The sequence below is a fragment of the Salmo trutta genome, chromosome 27 (assembly GCF_901001165.1).
Source record: "Salmo trutta chromosome 27, fSalTru1.1, whole genome shotgun sequence".
NCBI lineage: Eukaryota > Metazoa > Chordata > Actinopteri > Salmoniformes > Salmonidae > Salmo > Salmo trutta.
Window position 1 is genome coordinate 28,650,781 of NC_042983.1, and position 12,274 is coordinate 28,663,054.

At 42.4% G+C, this 12,274-nt stretch overlaps 1 protein-coding gene across 2 annotated transcripts; it reads right to left on the minus strand.

Annotated features, from left to right (window-relative positions):
- Positions 1-280: 280 nt before the first annotated feature.
- On the minus strand, positions 281-9,571 carry LOC115164814 (alpha-1-antitrypsin). Of its 2 annotated transcripts, none has more exons than XM_029717629.1 (5): positions 9,538-9,571; positions 1,873-2,676; positions 1,313-1,580; positions 1,042-1,189; positions 281-753 (listed from the first exon to the last, which is right to left on the minus strand). In XM_029717629.1, the coding sequence occupies exons 2-5, from the start codon at positions 2,666-2,668 to the stop codon at positions 556-558; spliced, it is 1,410 nt and encodes a 469-aa protein (XP_029573489.1). In that variant the 5' UTR covers positions 2,669-2,676; positions 9,538-9,571; the 3' UTR covers positions 281-555. The 2 variants fall into 2 exon arrangements, with proteins under 2 accessions (XP_029573489.1, XP_029573488.1); XM_029717628.1 differs by lacking the exon at positions 9,538-9,571 and adding an exon at positions 8,783-8,866.
- Between the last annotated feature and the right edge of the window lie 2,703 nt (positions 9,572-12,274).

Below are 12,274 nucleotides of genomic sequence, written 5' to 3' on the forward strand. Positions count from 1 at the left end.
GTGATGTGCAAGGAATGTTTCCAAGAGACCATTCCCTTAATGTCAGCTAGAACTTACCCAGAACATAGTTACCATGTTCTCAGAACGTAAGATTTTAATGGTCTAGACACATTTCATTGGAACACTTCAAGCAAATGAATGTGTCCAGTTTTCTGTGGGTAAGGAGAATATTCCATGAACGTCCCACCAAACATACACAACATGGTTACCATGTTCTCAGAATATATTATATTCATGTTTTAGACGCGTTTCATGGGAACTTTGCAAGAACATGTATGTGTCCAAATTCTGTAACATGCTTTATTAGGCATAGAACCAAAAGATAACAAGAAAGACTGGCAGAAAATTGTGATATGTATTTAGTAGTTGTACAAATATCCAGCAAAGTGAATACCGAGGATTAATACACTTGTTAGCTTTGGGTTCCCAGGCTAGATTGACCCAGAAGAGTTTGGATGGGTTTGCTTACTGGTTTCCTAACAACAGCACTTAGATTTAAATTTGTGATTATAGACCACATGTTTTCTGCAGCACTGGTTTTACATAGCACCGGTTTTATTTGTTGGCTGGGTTGATGATCTTGCCCATGAAGAGAATATTCTTGGTCTCCCGGTCCATGACAAAGACCATGAATGGACGGTCAAACTTCAAGACAGGGGTGCGTCGGGAGGAGAAGGGCATAAGGACCACACCTGTTGTAGCTGCTGCGGTCACTCCAGCCTCATCCACATCCAAGGAGGCTTGGTGCACCACCTGAAAACAACCATACAATGCGGTCTGATGTAGGCCTAGTTCACATGGTTCACATATAATATGTTCTAGGGCAGTGATTCTCCCAGGACACCCTGGGGAGCCAGACAGAGCTTTCAGGGGTTCCTTGAAAAAGCAGGGATAAAACTACCAATTGAAAATGACCGCAACATTAAGGCTGTCATCACATGGATGTGCTCGAGAGGTTAGTGCATTGCTGTTGCTGAATTGCTGTTGTTTCCCTGTATATTTATGTCTTTATGAATCACTGAGAGTGAATGAATTCCCCACCTCTGAGACTGCCACCTTCAGTTCCTCTGATATTCCACTGAAGTCAGCTCGATCACTGAATATGTCCGGCATTCCGATTCCACTCAGAATGTCCTTGAGGGAGTATGTTGTGGTGATGGACAACTTGGGAACATACACATGGTATTCCCTAAAGACAAACATGGACAGAAAGAAGGTTTTACTTGCAATGATTGTGATATATGGTTGTTTTACCCACCCAACGTTTATTAGTTCTATGAGAGTGATGCTTAATGATTGAGACAGGTCATACTTGGCCTTCTTCCACCTGTGCCACTTGGTGATGTGGTTGAGGCATATGACCTCGTCCAGACTAGCGAGTCCCTTTTCTGGTAGCACCAGCATCATGGACACTGAGTCGTTGTAGCGGAGATGCAGGATACTGGTGGAGATCTCCTGGTCGTAGTAGACAGAGAACCTCTTCATCATGCTCATCATCTGGACCGGAACAGTGGTGTTTTCATCCACATGAAATGTGTCCTCCTTCGTGTCTTCAGGGTTAAATGGAATCTCCCATTTTCCTTGAGAATTAGAAAATCATAAAACATTTTGGGGTGTGATGTGATGAGTAAAAGTTACCAGACCAGGTTTTCTGAGGGGGAGACTCAGCAAGAGATACAGCCAAATGGTACAATGCCATCAATAACTAAAAACATCCAGAGACAAAAAAAAATCCATATTGACAGAGTTAGAAGGAATTGATTCCACAAGATCTGTATCAATCGAAAAAGTGAACTCTACTTCATTTCAAGGACCCTATTTCGTGTTTGTATTATTGTTTTTTTTGTCTTATAGTTTGCAATATCCTCTTACCTTTGAAGTAAATGAAGCTGAGGAGGTACATGACAGTGGTTGGGTCCAGATCTTTGACTAACTTGTCTATCTTGCCTTTAGTCTTGTCCCCCACGTATGTATTGATTGTATCAATGGCCTTAGCAGTGTTGGTGAAGTCCACTGTGACACCCTCAGAAAGGTAGAAGCGCTTCAAGTCCTCTAGGAACTCGGGGCGTGGTGTAAAGGTGTTTTGCAGGAAAAGTGCACTTCCTACGGTCAGGTTCACACCTATTTTCTGGTTGAGCTGTGTGAGGATGGTCTGGAAGGCCTGGTCCACCTGTTCTTGGGTCAGTAGGCTACTGTTGAAGCCCAGACCAGTGAAAAGCTGCTGGTGGGTCTGACCCTTGGCCCCCACGGACAGGGCGGCCAGGACCAGGGACACACTCAGCGGGGAGAAGAACACGTTCTTGCCCTGGTTGTCAGGCTGAGCCACCAGCTGATTGTACAGGCTGCAAGCAAACTCCAAGTTTCCTTGGATCACTGGTTTAGTGCTGTTGTCACTGGGCTCATGATGATGATGATGATGATGCCCGTGGTCTCGCCCGTGACCATGGCCACGCCCGTGACTGTGGTCGTGCCTGTCACCATGGTCATGGTCGTGGCCGTGGTTGCGCCTGTCACCATGATCATGGTCACGCCTGTCACTATGGTCACGGTCACCACCATGGTCGCGACTGTGACTGTGGTGGCGGTCACCTCTGTTACCTTTGTGACCTCTGACCTCTCCTGGGCAGAGCACTCCCATAACGATCCACAAACACAGGGCTGTCCTCATCTTGGCAACTATCACAAAGTAAAAAAAATGAGCATTAGTCAATCAATTTGGTGTCGATTCCACAATTAATGTCACTATCTGGAAGATGTATCACTATTCACTGGTCATTTCAATAATGATATAGGCTAAACCCATTGAATCTGGGTACACAACTTGGTAGAACTTTCTGGCCAGTGACATACACATATACATATATACATACACACATACATATATACATACACACATATATATATACATATACATACATATACATACATATATACATATATATATATATACGTGCACAATTATTAGGCAAATTGTATTCCTCGGGATTAATTTTATTGTTGAACAAACACAATGCTCTCAGTCAATCCAAAATGTTATTGAACCTCAAACCTGAATGTTTAACAAAGGAAAAGTGAGTTTTGTCTTTCTCAGGGAAAATATAAGTGTGCACAATTATTAGGCAACTATTAGTGTGCAGAATTATTAGGCAACTAAATTACAAAAATAATTTCTCTGAACTCACTTGTTGATTCTCAATTTTTAGAGTAAGTGTAACAGATAAGTAACACAAAATGACAACAGCCTTTCAAAAATATTCAGTGACCAATATAGCCACCCTTATTTTCAAGAACTGCCATGAGCCTTCCATCCTTGGAGTCTGTCAGTTTCTTGATCTGTTCACGATCAATTTTCGCTGAAGCAGCAACCACAGCCTCCCAAACGCTGTTCAAAGAGGTGTATTGTCTTCCCTCACTGTAAATCTCACGTTTGAGAAGGGCCCACAAGTTCTCAATAGGATTTAAGTCAGGTGAGGAAGGGGGCCAGGAGACAGGCCATTACATCAGGAGACGTGGAGGACCCCTTAGGAGGGCAACAACCCAGCAGCAGGACCGCTACCTCCGTCTTTGTGCAAGGAGGAGCAGGAGGAGCACTGCCAGAGCCCTGCAAAATTACCTCCAGCAGGCCACAAATGTGAATGTGTCTGCTCAAATGGTCAGAAACAGACTCCATGAGCGTGGTATGAGGGCCCGACATCCACAGGTGGGGGTTGTGCTTACAGCCCAACACCGTGCAGAACACCAAGATTGGCAAATTCGCCACTGGCGCCCTGTGCTCTTCACAGATGAAAGCAGGTTCACACTGAGCACGTGACAGACGTGACAGTTTGGAGACGCCGTGGAGAACGTTCTGCTGTCTGCAACATCCTCAAGCATGACCGGTTTGGCGGTGGGTCAGTCATGGTGTGGGGTGGCATTTCTTTGGGGGGCCGCACAGCCCTCCATGTGCTCGCCAGAGGTAGCCTGACTGCCATTAGGTACCGAGATGAGATCCTCAGACCCCTTGTGAGACCATATGCTGGTGCGGTTGGCCCTGGGTTCCTCCTAATGCAAGACAATGCTAGACCTCATGTGGCTGGAGTGTGTCAGCAGTTCCTGCAAGAGGAAGGCATTGATGCTATGGACTGGCCCGCCCGTTCCCCAGACCTGAATCCAATTGAGCACATCTGGGACATCATGTCTCGCTCTATCCACCAACGCCACGTTGCACCACAGACTGTCCAGGAGTTGGCGGATGCTTTAGTCCAGGTCTGGGAGGAGAACCCTCAGGAGACCATCCGCCACCTCATCAGGAGCATGCCCAGGCGTTGTAGGGAGGTCATACAGGCACGTGGAGGCCACACACACTGCTGAGCCTCATTTTGGACATTACATCAAAGTTGGATCAGCCTGTAGTGTGGTTTTCCACTTTAATTTTGAGTGTGACTCCAAATCCAGACCTCCATGGGTTGATAAATTGGATTTCCATTGATTATTTTTGTGTGATTTTGTTGTCAGCACATTCAACTATGTAAAGAAAAAAGTATTTAATAAGATTATTTCTTTCATTCAGATCTAGGATGTGTTGTTTAAGTGTTACCTTTATTTTTTTGAGCAGTATATATACACATGTATGTATATCTATATATATGTGTGTGTATATATATATATATATATATTTATATACATACATATATATATACACACGAATACATACATACATACATACATACATACATACATACATACATACATACATACATACATATATCTATATACATATATACATTAATATGTATATATATACACACATTAATATATATATGTATATATATATATTTATGTGTATGTATACATATGTATATGTATGTATATATAATACACATATATATACACACATGTATGTATATATACACACATATGTATGTATACACACACACACACACACACACACACACACACACACACACACACACACACACACACACACACACATACATACAAATATATATATACACACACATACAAATATACATCCACAGGATGTTTTTGTGCTGGTCAAGGGCAGAATGGTCTGGAGTGAACCAAGGACTATGTCTATTCCTAGTTCAACATTTTTTGAATGGGGCATGCTTATTTAAGATGGTGAGGAAGGCACTTTTAAAGAATAACCAGGCATCATCTACTGACGGGATGAGGTCAATGTCATTCCAGGATACCCCGGCCAGGTCAATTAGAAAGGCCTGCTCGCAGAAGTGTTTTAGGGAGCGTTTGACAGTGATGAGGGGTGGTTGTTTGGTCTCAGACCCATTACGGATGCAGGCAATGAGGCAGTGATCACTGAGATCTTGATTGAAAACAGCAGAGGTATTTGGAGGGCGAGTTAGTTAGGATGATATCTATGAGGGTACCCTTGTTTACGGATTTGGGGTTGTATCTGGTAGGTTCATTGATCATTTGTGTGAGATTGAGGGCATCAAGCTTAGATTGTAGGATTGCCGGGGTGTTAAGCATGTCCCAGTTTAGGTCACCTAGTAGCACTAACTCAGAAGATAGATGGGGGGCAATCAATTCACATATGGTATCGAGGGCACAGCTGGGGGCAGAGGGTGGTCTATAGCAAGCGGCAACAGTGAGAGACTTGTTTCTGGAAAGGTGAATTTTTAGAAGAAGAAACTCGAATTGTTTGGGTACAGACTTGGATAGTAATACATAACTCTGCAGGCTATCTTTGCAGTAGATTGCAACACCGTCCCCTTTGGCAGTTCTATCTTAGCGGAAAATGTTATAGTTAGGGATGGAGATTTCAGGGTTTTTGGTGGTTTTCCTAAACCAGGATTCAGACATGGCTAAGACATCCGGGTTGGCAGAGTGTGCTAAAGCAGTGACTAAAACAAACTTAGGGAGTAGGCTTCTAATGTTAACATGCATGAAACCAAGGCTTTTACGGTTACAGAAGTCAACAAATGAGAGCACCTGGTGAGTGGGAGTGGAGCTAGGCACTGCAGGACCTGGACTAACCTCTACATCACCAGAGGAACAGAGGAGAAGTAGGATAAGGGTGCGGCTAAAGGCTATACGAACTGGCCGTCTAGCACGTTCGGAACAGAGAGTAAAAGGAGCAGGTTTCTGGGCACGATAGCATAGATTCAAGGCATAGTGTACAGACAAAGGTAAAGTAGGATGTAGTAGTACATTGGAGGTAAACCTAGGCATTGAGTAATGATGAGAGCGATATAGTCTCTAGAGACGTTTAATCCAGGTGATGTCATCGCATATGTAGGAGGTGGAACAGCATGGTTGGTTAAGGCATATTGAGCAGGGCTAGAAGCTCTGCAGTAAAATAAGACAGTAATCACTAACCAAGACAGTGGACGAGGCATATTGATATTAGATAGAGGCATGCGTAGCCAAGTGGCCTTCCCTGTGGCTCAGTTGGTAGAGCATGGTGTTTGCAACGCCAGCATGGTGTGTGCAACGCCAGGGTTGTGGGTTCGATTCCCACGCGGGGCCAGTCCAAAAAATAAATAAATAAGAAATGTATGCACTCACTACTGTAAGTCGCTCTGGATAAGAGTGTCTGCTAAATGATTAAAATGTAAACATATGGGTCCAGTGAGTGGTTGGGCTGACTGGGGCCACGGCGATTCAGGCCGATGCTAACAGTTAGTAGGCTGGGGCTAAACAATCTAGCAGTTAGCAGACCGGGTTAGCAAGCAAGCAGCTAGCATGTGTCTACAGTGAATTCAGATTTTGTTACGTTACAGCCTTCATCTAAAATTGATTAAATTCAATTTATCCTCATCAATCTACACACAATACCCCATAATGACTAAGTGAAAAGAGGTTTTTAGAAATGTTAGCAAATTTATCACAAATAAAAATATACCTTATTTACACAAGTATTCAGACCCTTTGCTATGAGACAAAAAAAATGGAGCTCCGGTGCATCCTGTTTCCATTGATCATCCTTGAGATGTTTCTACAACTTGGAGTCCACCTGTTGTAAATTCAATGGATTAGACATGATTTGGAAAGGCACACACCTGTCTGTATAAGGTCCCACAGTTGACAGAGTATGTCAGAGCAAAAACCAAGCCATGAGGTCGAAGGAATTGTCCGTAGAGCTCCGAGACAGGATGGTGTTGAGGTACAGATCTGGGGAAAGGTACTAAAGAAATGTGTGTAGCATTGAAGGTCCCCAAGAACACAGTGGCCTCAATCATTAAATGGAAGAAGTTTGAAACCACCAAGACTCTTCCTAGAGGTGGCCGCCCTTCCAAAGTGAGTAATCAGGGGAGAAGGGCCATGGTCAGGGAGGTGACCAAGAACCCGATGGTCCCGCTGACAGAGCTCCAGAGTTCCTCTGTGGAGATCGGAGAACCTTCCAGAAGGACAACCATCTCTGCAGCACTCCACCAATCAGGCCTTTATGGTAGAGTGAGTGGGCAGACGGAAGCCACTCCTCAGTAAAAGGCACATGACAGCCTGCTTGGAGTTTGCCAAAAGGCACCTAAAGGACTCTCAGACCCTGAGACACAAGATTCTCTGGTCTGATGAAACCAAGATTGAACTCTTCGGCCTGAATGCCAAGCGTCACGATTGGAAAAAACCTGGCACCATCCCTACGGTGAAGCATGGTGGTGGCAGCATCATGCTGTAGGGATGGTTTTCAGCGGCAGGGACTGGGAGACTAGTCAGGATTGAGGGAAAGATGAACGGAGCAAAGTACAGAGAGATCTTTGATGAAAACCTGCTCCAATTCGCTCAGGACTTCAGAATGGGGCGAAGGTTCACCTTCCAACAGGACAACAATCCTAAGCACACAGCCAAGACAATGCAGGAGTGGCTTCTGGACAAGTCTCTGAATGTCCTTGAGTGTCTCAGCCAGAGCCCGAAGTTGAACCCGTTTGAACATCCCTGGAGAGACCAGAAAAATTCTGTGCGGTGACACTCCCCATCCAACCTGACAGAATTTGAGTGGATCTGCAGAGAAGAACAGGAGAAACTCCCCAAATACAGGTGTGCCAAGCTTGTAACGTCATACCCAAGAAGACTTGAGGCTGTAATAACTGCCAAAGGTGCTTCAACGAAGTACTGAGTTAAGGTTCTGAATACTTATGTAAATGTGATATTTCACTTTTTTATTTGTAATACATTTGCAAAAATATATAAAAACCTGTTTTTGCTTTGTCATTATGAGATATTGTGTGTAGATTGATTGGGGGGGGACAATTTAATCAATTTTAAAATTAGGCTGTAACGTAACAAAATGTGGAAAAAGTCAAGGGGTCTGAATACTTTCCGAATACTTTTCTATACTGATAGAATGGAAAGAAAGGCAGCGCTGCTCTCGGATCAGCTTTCTCCATCCAAATCTTACCTTCAAATTATTTTTATCCTTCACTTGTTTGTAACAATTGCAAACATATTGGCTACTTTGTATTTGTAGTCAACTTCAATCTGAAGTTATCGGCAGTCACAGAGAGACAGATAAGCATTGTGATTCTATATTTAGCGGAGATCTTCTGTGTATAAAGTGATACAGAAGGGCAAAAAAACATCTAACGTGCTTAGCTGTTCTATGAGTGCTCTGAGGCAGGCAGTAAATAACAAGCTTTTTCAAGTGCAACTTTAGTAACAATAGTTTTGGGAAACAGCACGAAGATTTAATGCTCCTATGAAGGTTCTAACGATGATCTTAGCCTTAAGTGGCTTTTGGGAAACCGGCCCCAGAGCTATAGAGCCAGTTACCAGTAAACATTTCCCAGTGTAGAGATAGATAGCAGTAGAGTAGCCTACTCACCCTTCCAGACAGTAGCTTTGGCGTCTTAATTTGGACCGAATTCACTTTATATACTGTGTGTGGTTCATTTGGGATTGATCAGGGGTTGAACTTTGACATGTTTGTTTGGTACTGGCAAAGCCCCCATATTTAAAGAATGTAATCATTACCTGCTTAGGGGAGTGCTGACCACACATTTTTTTCATTTAGGATTGGCACAGGACACGACAACTAAAACTTTAAAAACTATATTGGACATTTTGGAAATGCAACTATGGACATGGAACATTGTCAAAAATACATGTTGGATTATAACACACAGAAAATGATAGAGCTATATGTTGTTCTGTTTAGTTATTTTATAGAACTGTGTAATTCATGTCCATTGTGCATTTGGTGGTCTGCATGGTTAAACGTATGTCTGGTACATTATAATGTGTAACAATGCAATAGTGAGCTCCTACTTCATTGGCACGCCAAACCACACATCAGCAACCATTAATCAATTAATTACAGCGAAGCACCACAGGCTGAAATGACATTTTTTTGAATTAACGTACATTTTTATATTTTGGGGTATTTTGGCCCTTTAATATTAGTACTTTCAAAAAGCTAAATAAAAAAAGTCAAACTTAATGTAAATGTTTATCATACTACCGTCATAAAAAAAAAAAGAATTTTAACCACATTCAATGGACATAAATGCATAATTTCTAAACTCACTACATGTAATCATAGATCATTTAAAAGCCCATTTCATAGATAATGTTACAAACTAGTGTCACGACTTCCATCGAAGGTGGTTCCTCTCCCTGTTCGGGCGGCGCTCGGCGTCGCCGGCCTACTAGCCATCACCGATCCTTTTCTCCTTTTCCGTTTGTTTTGTCTGCGGTTCTTTCACACCTGGTTTCATTTGCCTTCATTTCTGTGTGTATAATTACCCTTCTTGCCTGCCTAGGTTTGTGCGGGATTGTTCATGTGATGTTGCTTGTTAAGGTTGTGCCTTATTTGTTTTCACGTATTATACCAAGTGTGTATAAATTCAGGAGCGTTGTTTTTTTTCCTCCTTCCGTGAGTAACTGGTTTCTCTGTCAAGGGCGTTTATTTTGGTATTGTTCCTGACCTGTATGTTTGGACTTGCTTATTAAATAACTAATCTCGGACATCTCTGCTCTCCTGCGCTTGACTCCTTCACCTACCTCTAAACACAATCTCGTCACAACTAGACTATATGTAGTACCTTTTGAAGAGACCGTGATTGGGTCTAAATAGGCGTTTGACGATTGGTAGGCTAAATTCATTGTACTTCTCTTTTAATTGCCATTTCCTGAAAGTCAGACGCCAACTAATTTTTCTCAGATTCAGAAACATCTGCATTCACCACATGTTGTGTGGTTATCATTGGATATATTCTCCAGACTTGTATAGATGTTTTCAAATTTTGATTCTAGATTATTTTTAAATATGCGCCAATTCTATCTATTTTACAGATAGAAAGAATCAAAAAGGTGTATATATCCACAATCTGCTCTATACAAGTTGGGTACTGGAGTGTTGTAACAATTGCCTCATTTACATATTTTAATACAATATTTCAGAAAAGTTGTAATACAGAAAAATGTATATTAATTTGGTGTCTATATTCAGCTGGTTAAAGAATTGTGAAAATACCATATTAGGGTGTGGTGCCTCGCCTTAATGAACTGCCTTGCACTACTCAGGAACATGCATCATACTGTATTGTCCACAAAATGTTTTAACACTGCAGTATAACAGAGAAAAACACAGTATTAGCGGTAGTCAAAAGAGCAGCTTCCAAAATGCACTGTCTGCACTGCTTATAGATTTTGTGGTCAATTTCACTACACATTAACAGTCACGGTATTACATCACTGTGTTTCCCCGAGATGGACAAGAACATGGCAAAGTTTCTAGAATGTTAATTTGAGACAAATGTAAACAAACATATTTTGCCAAGAGTTGGGGCCAGGGTAGTATACCTTCAAAAGCCTTTATTTTATGAAACTTTTACACTTTTTTACTGTTCATCTCAAACTTGCAATTGAACTTCACTGCATTTTATCTTCCCATATCAGTATTCTCATTCTGTTATGTTTGTATTCTGTGGTATCCAGCACTGGTCCAACAGAGCTACTTGCTTTTTAAAGGTCCAATGCAGCTATTTTTATCTCAATATCAAATCATTTCTGTGTAACAATTAAGTACATTACTGTGATTATTTTAAATTAAAATGATAAAAAAGAAACAATAGTTATTTAGCAGATAGCAATTTCTCTTGCAAGAATTAAGCTAGGACTGTCTGGGAGTAGTCAGAGTGGGGAGGGGAAAACTGAAAACTAGCTGTTATTGGCAGAGAGGTTTGGAACTCCTTATTATTGATCTATAAAACTGGGTGATCTCACCAGGTAGGCCAAAAATCCATCCCAACAAAATAGGCTGAAATTTAAGGTGGTCTTTTCAAACATCTCTTCCACTAAAAGGGCATTATTCCAACCTCATACTGTGAAAATACAGTAGACGGGTAACTGCCAAATAAAGGAAACACCAACATAAGTGTCTTATTAGGGCTTTGGGCCACAAGCCAGAACAGCTTCAATGCACATTGGCATAGAATCTACTGTGTGGAACACTATTGGAGGGATGTGACACAATTCTTCCACAAGAAATTCCATAATTTGTTTTGATGATCGCGGGTGGAAAACGCTGTCTCAGGCGCCGCTCCAGAATCTCCCATAAGTGTTCAATTGGGTTGAGATCTGGTGACAGACGGCCATGGCGTGTGGTTTACATCGTTTTCATGCTCACCAAACCATCCAGTGACCACTTGTGACCTGTGGATGGGGGCATTGTCATCCTATGAGGGCGTAGACATGGTAGCTAAAATAATGGCCTGCCCAGCATTTTTATACATGACCCCAAGCATGATGGAATGTTAATTGCTTAATTAACTCAAGAACCACACCTGTGTGGAAGCACCTGCTTTCAATATACACTACATGACCAAAAGTATGTGGACACCTGCTCGTCGAACATCTCATTACAAAATCATGGGCATTAATAAGGAGTTGGTCCTCCCTTTGCTGCTATAACATCCTCCACTCTTTTGGGAGGGCTTTCCACAAAATGTTGGAACATTGCTGCGGGGACTTGCTTTCATTCAGCCACAAGAGCATTAGTGAGGTCAGGCACTGATGTTGGGGGATTAGGCCTGGCTCACAGTCGGCGTTCCAATTCATTCAAAAGTTGTTTTGAGGTTGAGGTCAGGGCTCTGTGCAGGCCAGTCAAGTTCTTTCACACTGATCTCGAAAAACCATTTCTGTTTGGACCTCGCTATATGCATGGGGGCATTGTCATGCTGAAACAGGAAAGGGCCTTCCCCAAACTGTTGCCACAAAGTTGGAAGCACAGAATCGTCTAGTGTCATTTCCCTTCACTGGAACTACCTACCTAGCCCGAACCATGAAAAACATCCCCAGACCATTATTCCTAGTC

What these genes read in the sequence shown, in the direction of transcription:
- LOC115164814 (XM_029717629.1), bottom strand. Translation starts at nt 2,668, where the DNA reads ATGAGGACAGCCCTGTGTTTGTGGATCGTTATGGGAGTGCTCTGCCCA. An exon ending in CAGCTTCATTTACTTCAAAG is followed by an intron (nt 1,581 to 1,872) that starts GTAAGAGGATAT and finishes CTAATTCTCAAG; the next exon opens with GAAAATGGGAGATTCCATTT. An exon ending in CACAGGTGGAAGAAGGCCAA is followed by an intron (nt 1,190 to 1,312) that starts GTATGACCTGTC and finishes GTTTGTCTTTAG; the next exon opens with GGAATACCATGTGTATGTTC.